Source organism: Calliphora vicina, chromosome 1 (genome assembly GCF_958450345.1).
Source record: "Calliphora vicina chromosome 1, idCalVici1.1, whole genome shotgun sequence".
NCBI classification, from domain to species: domain Eukaryota; kingdom Metazoa; phylum Arthropoda; class Insecta; order Diptera; family Calliphoridae; genus Calliphora; species Calliphora vicina.
Genome location: NC_088780.1, coordinates 121,974,998 through 121,989,787, shown reverse-complemented (window position 1 = coordinate 121,989,787; position 14,790 = coordinate 121,974,998). Strand labels below are relative to the sequence as shown.

Genomic DNA, 14,790 nt, shown 5'->3' with positions numbered 1-14,790 from the left:
GTCCCGAAAAATCCCGGGATCCCGGGATTTACATTTCTAAAATCCCGAATCCCGGGATTTGTAAAACCCAGTCCCGTTTGTGAAATATAAATGCAAGATTCTTCAAACTTAGTCTAAATGGCTCTTTTATAAATTTTCATAGTTTCGCTTGTTCGGGATTGGAATAGTGGGCGTGGCACATCCTATACAAAATATATAATTAATTTCGAATATCTGTAGAACTATAATTGTAAAAGTGTTTAAACTTTTAGCAAATTAATTTCTTATTACTGTGCGGAGTTTAGCTAAATATAGACGGAATTAGATTAGAGGGCATAGCACCCAAAATGGGAGAGGTCGGAAAAGGATGTGAGTCACCTCCCATACAAAGTAATAATTGCAAGGTTCTTCAAACTTTGTCCGCATAGCTCTCTTACCATACATTAGTTGCTATGGCGCAAAGTAAATAATTATTTTTTTTTTTTAATATCTGGAGAACTATAATTCTAAAAGAATTTAAACTCTGTATCAATCAATTTATTACCATCTAAGGAGGTTAGCTAAAAACGAATTTATTCCTGATCCCTGTTCAAAGTTTAGCTAAGCATGACCGGCTTAGTAGGAATGACCCCTCCCTTATAGAGGAAAGTTAAAGTAAAGTTTGATATTTACATAAAAGGTTTAAAAATGGGTGGGATCAGAGCAGTGGAGTGGTATCTCCCATACAAAATTAGTTTGTTATTTTCGACCATCAAGTGAACTGTAATTGAGAGATTCTCAAATTTTGTATGTGTTATTTTCGTATTTCCATTCATATTTTTTTAATTTTACTAGGGTAGGGGTAGCGAAGTGCACCGGGTTATGCTAGTTATCTTTTATACTTTGTGCACGAGTGTTTAAATGTAGATTTGAGCTAAATTGTTTCTATAGTTTTGAAGAGATTTTACATTTTAAATTGAATCATTTGTTTTTGTTAAAGTAAATATATAGTTAATATTTTAATGTATACAAATGTTTAGCAACATGTTGCTAGGACTTTTTTAAAACTCCAAGATGTGACTTCATTCAATTTTCCAAAAAAAAAAGTATAAAATTATTATGTGTCAACATGTTTTAACTAATGTGTTCTGTTTTTTAAAAAATCAAATAAGCAATATTTCATTATTATTAATAAAATAGTTTTTGCATTTGTTTTAAATTTGTGAGAAAAGGAACATAACAGGAAGGAAAGAGAATAAACGACAAAAAACTTGTCATAATTACTTATCAGCAACATGTTGCCAGCGTTTTTAATCTTCTGGAAATTAAAAATACAATCTCGCCTTCAGTAAACACATGTTTTTTAATAGTTGTCTAATAATAAAATTAGTTTAATAATCAGCAACATGTTGCTATTGAAAACTATTCTATTTAAAGCTATTAAAAAACCAATGTTGCCAGCAACATAAATTTGATGTTTATTTTTATTGTGAAGACAATTGAATTTGTATGAAAACAAACAAAACTTTAAGATAAACAATTTGTTCCTGTTGTAAGCTCAGTGTGCAAATGTGCTAAGTCCCTTTTCACAAATTTTACAGAAGATACAAAAAAGAGTTAAATTTTTTGATTAAAATTAAAAGAATGAACTAATAATTAAAAAGTAGTTAGTTATACTTAATAACGTAGATATACTTAATTCCAATAAAGCTAATGATGTTTTGCTGCTTTCTTCTTTTTTGTCGGCTAATTTTAATAAACAATTTTGTTAAAATTAAAAAAAATAAAACAAAAACATTAAAAATAGCTTAATAAAGAACTTTAGCAACATGTTGCTGGTTGAATTATTATTAGCAACATGTTTCCATTTATATTATGTACTTCAACTGAATCTCTTTACTTTAATTTGTTGTAAATAAATGTCACGGTGTTCATAACAAATGTCTCCAAAGTGATATTTATGTGGATAGCAAAGACAAAATTTTCAAACATTTTCCAAATTTGTTTTTGTTTTTCATACAAAATTTTAAAATTATGAAGGCCAAATCAATGCCTGAATTTTGGTGCGGTTGTTCGGTTCAGAATTTGTATGAATGTAAAACTAATTTTTAAAATGTTTGAAATAGGTTATTTTTTGTGAGATGATGATGATCGTTGGAGTCACATCTCTTTTCACCGAGGCATTTCAGGTTTGGAGGGAACATTTCATAGCATAACTCATAGATTTTTGCCATTTAAACGCGGCAGCCATCTTGCGGAAAGCTTTCTCATAACCAAGTGATCATTGAAAATTGAAACCACTGAGCGAGCAATGTGAGATGCCTATGGCTTCCACAATCTCTGGAACTTTCAATGTCCGATCGGCCAACACCACATCGTGAATTTGTTCAATTCTGTAGATACCTCAAAAAGGCGTTCAGAATGTTCGGCATCTTCCGTGCTTGAACGGCCACAACGAAATTCAGTCAAGCATTTTTTTACCATTGAAATTGATGGTGCAGAGTTCCCATAGTATTTATCAAGCTTAGTCTTTATTTGAGTGATGATGTTTCTCACAAAAGATAATGCTTAATGAGCAGACGAAATTTACTGTTTTCCAATTTCTCCTCAAGTCACAAGGTAGTCTGCTGTCAAACACAAACTAAGTGAAGCAGCTTTTTAAAATATTGACAGGAGTCAACTGACAGATGCCTGTTTACAGAAGCAGTGTTGTCATTTCAGCTAAGAGCTATTCTTATTATTTATTACTCAAATCGTATTGAATTCGCAATGAGATTTCAGAAATTTCTAATTATATTTCAGAAGCATCCATTTGTATTTCCGAATATGATTTAAGGTGGATAATAGACTAATATGGTGGTGTAGGGTATAATTAAAAATCACTTTAAAACTTTTCTTATCACTTCAGAAAACAATTGAGGTGTAGGGTTCGTAAGATTCTTTTGCTATTATGTATTTTTGTTTGAAATGTGTATTTATTTATAAACATTATACTTTTTTTTGCAATGATTACAACACGAGTACTCTGATACTAAATGTGTGTTATCAACAAAAATGATAAGAATTCCATATGTATGTGTAAGAGTTTATCAAGTTTTAAACAAACAAACAAACAAATAAATAAATATTACATTATTAGTTTATTATAACAAAATATGTACAAATATTTAATAGCAAGTCATTTTTAATTTCACTTTTACACAAAGAACCCAGTTAGATAATTTAGCTAAGCCAACAAAAATGTTAGCGATTTATTTGACACAAAAATCTCATATACAAATTTATTATATATAATATGTATATTTAATGGCTTTTTATATTAGTTTATTATTTTGATGATGATGATGTTTATTTTATTGTAATTTTTATACTAAATATGTAATGAAATATTTTAAATACCACAAATATGTGGTGCTGTGTTTGTGTAATGAAAAACATAAATATTTGAATTAGTTGAGGGTGTGACTGTAGTATTTTTGTTGTAGTTGTTGTTGCACATTGTTGCAACGGAAACCGGAAGTGTTGTATACTAGGTTCTAGGTGTTGAAATGTATCCCATGGCGGAAACATTTAAATTGTACAAATTCTTCTAAAATGTTCACACTAAATAAATTTATGCATATTTTATGCTGTCGACTTAATTATGGTACAATATTAATTGCATACACAACTCTATTTGATTCTATTAGGTATTTAATAAATTTAAATCAAAATTAGAGAGATTGCAATTATGTATGGCAAATTTATGTGTACATATTTAAAATATTACAGGAATTTTAGATTTTATCCGTAATTTAATGTGAAATTTAAAAGATAAAATTGCATTTCATTAGATAGACATTGCTTGTAGTCTATTTTATAAATTTATGATTAGCATTATTAATCAATTTTATATGAAATGGGGAAAGGGGATAGATAACTAATAATTCGACTGTACATGTGCAAATAAAACCTGCTATTTTAGCAAAAAAAAACTGCTATTTTGAAATGTTTGAAAAATGTAATTCTCAACCGGTTTAAATTTCACCTTTCGAATGCAAAAACAAAATCTGTTCATAGTAAAAAATTGATTTCTGTTTCAACATGATTTCATTAATTATAAAAACAAAAACTTCCTTAAAACATTTAGGCCCAAATTATGTAAATCACGTCACCAAAGTGATAAAAAACCAAATTTCAAACATTTTCAAAATTTGCTTTTGTTTTTCATACAATGACTGAATTTTGGTGAATTTGTATATAAAACAAAAACAAATTTTTAAAATGTTTGAAATTTTGTTTTTTATCACTTTGGTGACGTAATTTACAAAATTAGGCATAGACAACAACTAGATAGGTAACTGAGAGCCAAAAACCTAAGTCTGTTGTCAAAAACCTAATTCATGAGAATGTATTGCATGTATTTTGTTATTGTATAACCCGTATGTGTGAAAATAGAATGATTTTTCAATATATATTACTCTCTCCTTCCGTTCTATGTGTTTATTCTATGAAATTAGGGACCTTATAGGGGCAATTTTTTTTTAAATCTTTCACTCACCTGAGAGTCTTGAGTGTAATGCCTGTCCTGTACATTCGCATTTTGGGTCGAGGTCAACAAATTATCACAGTTGGATGAGTTCTTACGTCTTCGCTTATTACTAATAATATGCTCCGGTGTGGTAGACACCTCTCTATCACGATCTCTCTTACTCTGATTACTATAGTCTAGCTGCAGAAGGTCATCGCCACCACGACGTTCATCGGCACGTTCAACGCTGCCACTACCAACACCAACACCACTCACACCATTATCATTAACTCCCCGTTCACTGCCACGGTCACTGCCAGCATCACCGCGGCTATTCAACACATCAGCACTAGCACTACGACTAGCTGCTGCCGCTACAGCTGCAGCAACGGCAGCTGCGGCTGCACTTGCACTGCCCACACTAGGAGATCGTTCACTGCCGGTTAAACCTAAGGCGGCTGCAGCTGATTGCAAACTGGAACTACCACTGGCAGCGGCTACGGCTGCAGCAGCTGCTGCGGCTGCTGCCGCCGCTGAACTACGTTCACTAAGACTGCTACTACTGCGGTGTGAGTGTATGTCATCGCGTAAATCGCCACGACCACGTTCGCGGGACTCGCGTTCGCCACGCATGCCCATACCAACGGCTGAGCCATAGGCTGTTCGGCCAGTGGGTGATGAGGCTTCTGTATCGCGGTGTTTGTCGAGGTCGGATGGATAATTTAAATTGTTGTTATCTGTGAGACCACGCACCTAAAAAATAATAAATTTTCCAAATTAAAATGTTTCTTCTCCAATTTTGTGTGCTTTTGCTGTTTAACAAACCTGCAGACTTTCGGCTGTTTTGAGGAACATCGGTAATGAACTTTGGCCGACATTTACTTCGCCCTTGTACATGAAATCTAGCAGGGAACGTATTTCTGAGTATCTGACATCTTTCAAATAGATGATGGGATGTGGATGATGGTTCTGCAGGAATATGGTTTCGAAATAGGGACTGCATGCTGATAATATGGCTTGATGTGCCTAAAAGAAAAAAAAAAATAACATTTATAAACACGTAATCAATATATGTTCATGTAAGTAGTTTTACTAAGAAGTTATATCATTCATATTAAATATTTATTGTCACTTGAGAGCACATAAACGTTTCAACAGTTTTATTGTCAACGTGATTTATCTGACATGTCAATTATCACATTAATATCGTTATTATCCAACTTACATACACATTACCATAAGCATCACAATCTGCTTGCTATGTATTTCTAACTAAATTATTTACACTTGTAAAAATATGTTGGTTTTTACTGGTTTTGATGTTTTAAATGAGAGATTAGAGTATTCAAAACAGAATGATTAGATTCGGGGGAAAATAACAAAGTAACTATTGAACAATCAAATCAAATCAATTATTAGGGAATATAATTTAAGACCAAGGGTGTCAAAATATTATCGGTGCATGACTTCAAAATGCGGGATTTACAATACAATTTTAATAACTTAGATGTCATTGTGAAGGGTACATATCTGTCATTTATTCTCACTTAGTTAGTGTAAGTTTTTTTTTGCTTTGACAATGTAGAATTTTGTGCCAACAAAACGTCATATGCGGGAAGTTTTGCTTTACATCAATAATTTTAAAAAGTGCGCTGATTGCTCACCAATGCTTATGGGGATGATTTTGACACGGAAGATAAAGATCGCCCAGGCCAGACAAAAAAGATTGGAGACCAAGAATTGGAGGCATTACTTCATGAATATTTTTTTCAAACTCAACAAGAGTTTGCAAAATCATTGGGAGCTACTCAAGCAACAATTTCAAAACGCTTGCGAGTTGCTGGAAATTCGGTACCATACTTAAATTGAAGCCGGTAGAATAATTACTTGCGATGAAAAACGGATCCATTACGATAACCCGAAGCGTAAAATATCGTATGTGAAGCACGCCCAACCAGCCGAATCGACACCAACGCCAAATATCCATGGCGCTAAGATAATACTCTGTATTTGATGGAACCAAAAGCGTTCTATCTATTATGAGCTGCTAATATCCGGCCAGGCCATCACATGGTACCTCTACCGAATGCAACTGATTCGTTTGAAGCGAGCATTGGCCGAAAATCGCCCAGAATATGCGGCCAGACATGAAACTATAGGAACGTTTACAGAGCACAACATTTTTTGGTTCATATTTTTATTTATGAAACGAATTTTTACCGACCATTTCGTCGTTCGTCCCAGTTGAGTTTGTACCATATGTTCTACATGTTTTTTTCTCAGTGTTATGATTCTTATTTTTAGTTTAGTTCTTTGGTCGGTGACAGTACTGTCAACTATGACACGAATTGCCAACAATTCATTTATTAAATATTTACGCTACTGTTGTTAGCTAACTACCCCCTTACTGTCTCGCTCTCTCTCTATCTCTATATATCTCTGGAGCATCACACAGCCACACATACAATTTTATTGCATGTATTTCAAGGTAATGTGGATGAGAAAAAGAAACCTGTTGCTCTAGCAAACGTTACCGTTCGTTGTAAGTTTCACTGAATTTTTACTGCTATTTCAACACTTGCAGGATTTGCGACAATTGTCCTGTAATAAATGGATGCCGTCTCATGACAACAACAATAACAGCAACTGCATTTGGTTTTTTTTTCACTACATTTTTGTTTGTTTTATTTTGCTCTTCTCTTCTGTTCTGTTATTTTCATTTCCGTTCAAGTTTCTATATGTCGTAGTGTGTGTCGAGTCGTGCCATGCCATGGTTGGCCTGGCCCGTGTAAGTGTTTGAGTGCAAGAACGTGTGTCGAACTTTTTCAACATTGCAATTTATTTATATTTCCAGGCTTCCGGACCAGAGTTTAATTTGACACATTGAGTTGTAAAGTGAATTAAATTTTACATGTACACATACAGATCTGTACATATAATAGGTATTGGTTAGTTGGTTGTTGTTACCTTTGCAATTGTAACAATATGGCTGCTGTTGCTGTAGTCAGCCGCAACAACAATGACTTGGTAAAATCAAATTTGTCAAATAATATTGTATGTACCTACATATGTATATATACATACATATAAACCATTTAGTTGCAAGAATCCAAAAGAAATATACTAGGGTGGGTCAATAATTCCTCAACTTTTTGAATTTCACGGCTCTTAACTGAGAGGACAACACTGCTCTTGTCAACAGGCATCTGCCAGTTATCTCCTGTCAAAATTTTAACATGCTGCGTACCTCGTAACTTGAGGATAAATTGAAAAATCTGAATTTCTTCTGCTCATTAAACATTATTTTTTGGCGAGAAAAAACAATCGCTCAAATAAACGCTAAGCTTGATAAATACTATGGGAACTCTGCACCAACAATTTCAATGGTAAAAAATTTACTGAATTCCGTTTTGGCCGTACAAGCACGGAAGATGCCGAACGTTCTGGATGCTTAGTTGAGGTCTCTACAACCGATGTTGGCCGATCGGAGATTGAAAGTGCGAGAGATTGTGGAAGCCATAGGCGGTTTTAATTTTGAATGATCACTTGTGTATTCACCGGATTTAGCCCCGAGTGACTATTTATTGTTTCCAAACCTGAAGAAATGTCTCGGTGGAAAGAGATTTGACTCCAATGATGAAATCATCTCACAACAAATGCCTATTTTAATGACCTCGACAAGTCTTAATTTTTGGAAGAGATAAACAAATTGGAGAATCTTTGGACAAATAGCATTGAGCTCAAAGGAGCCTATGTTAACAAATAAAATAACTTTTTTTATCCAAAACCTGTGTTTCATTCAAAACAGCCCGAACTATTTGACTCACCCTCGTACATATACTATGTAGTATAAAAAACCAACTTATTGTTACTGACAATTGAGCATAAAACTTCTGTATAATTGAGGCATTTTCTCAAATTGTTCTTTTAATTACAGGAGTATATGAAAGTGACCAGTGGCTTCATATTTTTTTTTTTTATATTATGGTTGTCCATTTATACAACATACGACATAATCTAATGACAAGGAAAAAATGCTTTGAAATTTTATGGCCAACTAGTATGGGGTGTGTTATTAACGCACGGTTTTTACTAAGTGCCACACGGCTGACAAGGTGTTGGTTGCAGTAATTAAGCTTAAATTTGTATTGTGACGAAGTTTAAAGTCTAAGTCATTATTAGCAATAAAAAGTTGCATTCATTTTGAAATTTGGTTAGCAACATGTTGCCAAGTTAGAGTGGCAAAAAAGTTGCATGAATTTTGAAATTTGATAGAAAAAAACAATTACAGTTTAAGATTAAAAAAGGCAGAAATTGTTGTTAGAATTAATATGTTTTACTCACCTTTACTGTTTCACCTTCACAGGCTAATGTAACATCGCAAAGTGCTTCTCTTTGCAATAATGAGGTGAGGACACCGGTTAAATTAGTCGGATGATTGTTCCAGCGTAAACAAAATTGCTGGTCCATAGCTCCTAGGTCAGTATTGTACCTATAAAAATAAACAAAATTAAAACAAATAAGTTATTAATACATTTTAAACAATATGTTGCTTAACTTAATTTAAAAAACACTAATCTATAACACATTAAGCTTTAATAAATAAAACTGATAACTGTTATTAATTAAAATTCTAAACATAACTTATAGCATTTTTTCATTAACCATAAGGTTGTAATTTTTAATTAAAAATTATTTATAAACATATTTTTTCAACTTGCATGAATTTTTCTAAATACCAACATTGTATTGTTGTATTAAGAGTAGAAAATAAATAGGTTTTTTATTTAAATTTTTAGTAATTTAGATTATTAAATTAATTTGTCTATTAGCTAGAAAATGTTGGTTAATTTAAGATAATAAAACATATTGCAGAACATATTGCAGATCAAACAGTTGGAGTGAGTAAAAGAGCGGTAGTAAAAAACATTTTCAAATCATAAACTATTCAGCTTTAAGATTCATGAATAATGTTGAAAGCAACATGTTGTGAAACATTGTTTTATGTATGATGATTGATTTAAAGAGTATTTCAAAATAAACAAAGAAAATTTACAATATTATTAAAACATTTTTTTAAACAAATTTATTTTTGTATCAAGAGTATTTAAGATTTTAGATAAATTTTTTTCTGAATTGTAAATTGTTCGAGACTTTTTTGAGGTAATGTTGAACAACTGTTGCTTATTAAAATTATGTTGCTTGCAACATGTTGTGAAATATTTTACCTATCAAAATAGAGAATAGACAATCAGGTTTGAGGTTAAGAAAGTTGAGAAACTTGAAATTAAGTATTAATAAATTATTAAGAAACATGTTGCAAAAAGGCAGAAATCTAACTTTAATTCCGTTATTTTAATTGTAACAACAATTTAAACATTCCGTAAACAATTTAAGATTTTGCTAGCAGCATGTTGCGAAAACTAGTTAGTACTAAATAAAATTTGATATTTTATTGTCTTATAATATTTCATAAATCCTTCAGTTATTAAATATTTAATCATATAAATAATTGTATTCGAGTTAAGATGAATGCAAATATAGCAATATGTTGTAAAATATGCAAAAAAAATCAATTTATTTCAGTTAATTTCATAATAAATTTGGTGTTACATATTTAAATCCCATTAGATATTTGATGTTGTGAAAAGTTTAAATTGAGCAATATGTTGCTACATAAAGAAAATATTTGTAAATTGGTTAAATTTGACTGTTTGTTTTGTAACTTATTTAATAAAAAAATAAATGTTTTGCGACATATTGCTTAATAATTACTTTAAAAATCACTATTTACAGACTTATTTTGCAATTTAAATGAAAATTACATGCAATTTAAAAGCTGCAAAGTAACTTAAGCATTGGTCAGCATGTTGCTTATTAGAGATATATTTCATGAAATTATTAAAAAAAAAAAATTAAAAGTTTCCTATTTGTTTCATACTTATTTAGAAAAATAAAAAATGTTTAGCAACATGTTGCTTTAAAATATTTTCAGTTTATGAGCAAATCAGCAATATTCTTGTATTTATTAAAATGAATTTTAGTAATTTATGCAATTTTAATGTTGTTAAGTAACTCAAGTATTGGGCAACATGTTGCTAATTTTTTTAGAAATTTGTTAATTTCCTGAAAATGCTAGCAAATTTTAGAAAATTCCTTAAAATATGTATGCATTTCGTTTTGCTACTTATTTAGAAAACTATTGTTAATGTTTAGCAACATATTGCAAAGGAATATTTTCAATATAAATTTAATTTATGATTAAATCAACAATATTTAAGCACTATTTCATAGAGAGAGTTTTCAATTTAATGCTATTTTAGAGTGTTTAAATCAGTGATGCCAGGAGATTTTTTCAGAAATCCCTACGCTTATGAAAAAAAATCCCTTTTTTTCCCTACACTCACTTTTGATTTTCCCTACATTTTTCCCTACACTACTTTTTTCTTTTTTGAACAGCTAAGTTGTATTCAATAAAAAAAAAAGGCTTAATCGGATTTTGAAATTGGCCACATCATTGGTTTTTCCAGGACTTGCTTGCCAAAAAGAGAATCCATTGTTCGGGTTTTTGTTTTTGAAAGATTTTTTGGTGCATTTGGGTATTAGCACACGAGCCCTGTATCTGCATTTAAAGTCGTCATCTTTGACCGGCTCCAGCCATCCCATTAGCTTCTCGTTTCTCAACCAACTTGAGCAGTATTTCTATACTTTGTTTCCATCATTATCAGAAGACGAATCGGAAATTTTTTATAAAATTTGTTGTTTTAATTTATAATGACATTTATTTTTTAAAAAATTACTTATTATAATCGATGAGACCTGCGAAGATGGAGTACGTATGTATGTAAAAAAATGCACAAAACCAAACATGTGTTTACTTCAAATTTATTGTAGAATCTACTCTTGTAGCTAGTTCTTTAAGGAAATGTCAAATACCGTAAAAAGGAGAATCCAAGGCGTATTAACAAGGAGAGTGCTTGAGTGAGTTAATACGCCTTGAGATAATCACTATATATGTATGTAGTTTGAAAGCGGTGATGATATTAAAGATGCCACGTTATTACTTACTTCATATTATACCAGATTTACGAATTTCTACACAGAGAAAACAGATTCGTGATAGCAACCGAATTTGTAGCCAATCGAATGATTCTATATTAGTGACCGAATTTTACAGTTGTGGCTACAATATTTTGTAAGGCGTAACTAAAGTTTGGTTGGCTCAACTGAAATTCTTCTTTATCAACTGACTTTCTGTTATTAGAACTGAAAAATTCTATGTGTGCAACCGAATCATTCGATTGGCAACAAATTCGGTTGCTATCACGAATCAGTTTTCTCTGTGTAATGTTATGCTTAAACAAATTTTATGTTTTTTTAATTTTATATTTGGAAAATACGTAATATGTAGTTTTAAATTGCCATTGCAAAAAATCCCTACAATTCGACAAAAGTAAAAAATCTTTCCCTTTTTCCCTACATGTGAAATTTTGGGAAAAAATCCCTACAAAAAGGGAAAATTCCCTACACTTGGCATCACTGGTTTAAATACACAAATCAAAGTCATCTGAATTTTTAAAATTAAAGTGCTCTTTTTCTATCCACAAATGTATGCGAATGAATGTTGTACACATAGTCATTATTGGCTTTAATGGCATTTTTCTATTTAAAATTTATAACAATATGTAATTGTCTTAAATTATAATCAAATACATTTTACCAAACATACATACATACATATGCATAAATGTTGTTTGAGTATTAGAACTGTGTGTAGAAACACATACATAAACACAAGTTATTGTAAATAACTTTGTATTAAATTCAATATTCAATATTGATGCAAATTTCAAATTAAAGACATTATAGGCATATTCTAATATCAATAGTAGTTGGATTTGATTTCATTGTGAGAGATGTGAGAGGAGGGAGGCAAAACTTTAAAACAATTTAAATTAAATTTATACATAAATTATAGACACGCTTACATACATATCCCAGCAGTTAAGCAAGTAGTCAATGTATATTTTATAAGTAGAAAGTAATTGTCAGTAAAGTCTGATCACTTGGCTGACTCCAATTTATTTATTTTGTGTCATTTGACATGTATGTGCTCTTGATTACTTAATACATCCCAGGTAATCTAGTCTGAAGTCAATTGTCACTTAAGTGTCTCTAAGTAATCAAGAGTGTAGTCACTTTAAACGCTTATTTTGAACTGCAATTTTTTGTGATTAATTTGTACAAACTGGTTTTATACAAATTGTGTTGATATAATTCTTATACAGTTTATTTTCTTTTTGCCTAACAATACTGACATCCCATGTAACCTAGTGTGGAATCTATTGTAACTTAAATGTATCTAAGGCCGGGTAAATTAATCAAGTTTTAAATATATTTTTTTCCTACAAATTAAATAAATTTTATCTTTGATTAAGCCTAAACTATGTTTAAAAATAAGTTACCCGGCCTAAGTACTTTAAAAAGTAATTATTTTACCCACCAGAAGTAATCTATTGGAGAGTTGTCGGAGGATATTGGACTGTCTATGAGCTGTCTCTTTTGAGGTCAATTAGTACTCATATATGTACAAATAACATGTTATGTTGTTGATCAAGTAACCAGTTAGGTAGTTAGTAAGGTAACTGACTCCATGTAACCGGTATGTGAATCAAATGCGTTGACTACTTGGGACCAGCTTTGGACAAGCACGTGTCAAAATCACGCAGCTAGTTAGGTAACTAGTTGTCACCCTAAATGATAGGTGAAATCACTAGTGCAGGACAGTCTCCTAGAACTGCTGGGATGTATGTATGTGTGTACATAAGTATGTGAGTGTGTAAGCAGCATGTGCTTGAAATTAATGCATTTTAATTTGTTATTATTTATTTTGATAAATTCAAATCAAAATAATATAAACAAACAAAACACTTTTACTGCTGCATGTCATCAACATAATTACATGCAAAAGTGTGAATGAGGGAAAACGGAAAATTTTATTCAAAATACAAAACACAAATTAAGTTCTTTATGTTTTTCTTCTGGTCATACTAAGATATTGCCAATTCTACGAGAATGACAACCACGACTGAAAAAAACAAAAAGAAACCTTTGAAACTTTTATCCAAGGTGATTTGAATAGGAGAAAACACAAAAATTTTACTATGTGAAGGTATTTAGAGTTTATTACAAGATTTTAGGGGCAAAAATAATAGTATAAACTAACTATATTTATAAGCCAAAACTCTGTAACTTTTGAATCAGCTATACTTATTAAAAAAGTTATCAGCAGATAAAAACATGTAAGGAAGTATGTTCGGCCAAGCTCGACCATATAATTCCCTACACTATAATTTATTTTCGTGAATGATTTTCAGAAGAGGGCTTTATATGGGAGCTATGACAAATTATGGACCGATCGCCATGAAATTAGGTCGTGTGATTTATGTCTATATGAATGTTATTTCTGTTGAATTTTATGTTTATACCAACATTTTTAAGAGATTTATGCTCGTTAAAGTGATTTTTGGAAGCGGGCCTTATATGGGAGCTATGACTTATTATGGACCAATCATCATAGAATTAGGTGACATTAATTCAGTTTATATAAAACTTAGTTGGAGCAAAATTTGTGTAGATACATATATAAATTAACCATTTACGACCGATAAAGTATAATTTCGGAAGAATATTTGTATGGGTGCTAGGTGAAATAATGGACCGATTTCAGTCATTTTCAATAGGCTTCGTCATCGGGCCGAAAAAAATATATGTACCAAATTTTATTGCAATATCTTCAAAATTGTGACTTCTACTTTGCGCCAGTCATATGAACAGGTAAAATAAAAATAGAAAAAAAATTTGGGAGTAATTTCATTCAAATGAAAAAGTGTTCAACAACCAGGTCAAAACAGGTCAACAAGTATATATAGGCTTAAAGAGGACACCTTGGCCTTTCTCCTGGTAGTAAAATTTGTTTAACCCCTTTTGACCCTAAGCACTTTTATTCCACTGAAATTCAAATTGGACTAAAATATAGCACCTGAGAAAAAAAATTAATAACACATCAGTTATAAACGGTACAGTGACAAATCATACCAGTTCTTAAAGATTATTATCCTAACATAACAACAAAAAAATCATCCAATTATCGATAATAGTTTGCGAGTAATGATAATTTACTTCTGATCAAATTTACAAAAATCAAATTTTTTTATAAAATAACATAAACTATTTGACTTTAACAGCATACCACGCACACAATTGACAATATTTTTATATAATTTTTTGGCTACCTTAGTTTCAATGTGTTTACTATTGAA

At 31.1% G+C, this 14,790-nt stretch overlaps 1 protein-coding gene across 4 annotated transcripts in view; it reads right to left on the bottom strand.

Annotated features, from left to right (window-relative positions):
* fru (fruitless) overlaps positions 1-14,790 on the bottom strand; it is a 353,194-nt gene that overhangs the window by 38,295 nt on the left and 300,109 nt on the right. For all 4 annotated transcript variants that reach the window (XM_065515674.1, XM_065515673.1, XM_065515671.1 and 1 more), the window contains exons 2-4: positions 8,813-8,960; positions 5,294-5,494; positions 4,499-5,221 (exon numbers count right to left, since the gene is read on the bottom strand). In XM_065515674.1, the coding sequence (XP_065371746.1) occupies positions 4,499-5,221; positions 5,294-5,494; positions 8,813-8,960 (1,072 nt within the window). The remainder of the gene's footprint in view (positions 1-4,498; positions 5,222-5,293; positions 5,495-8,812; positions 8,961-14,790) is intronic.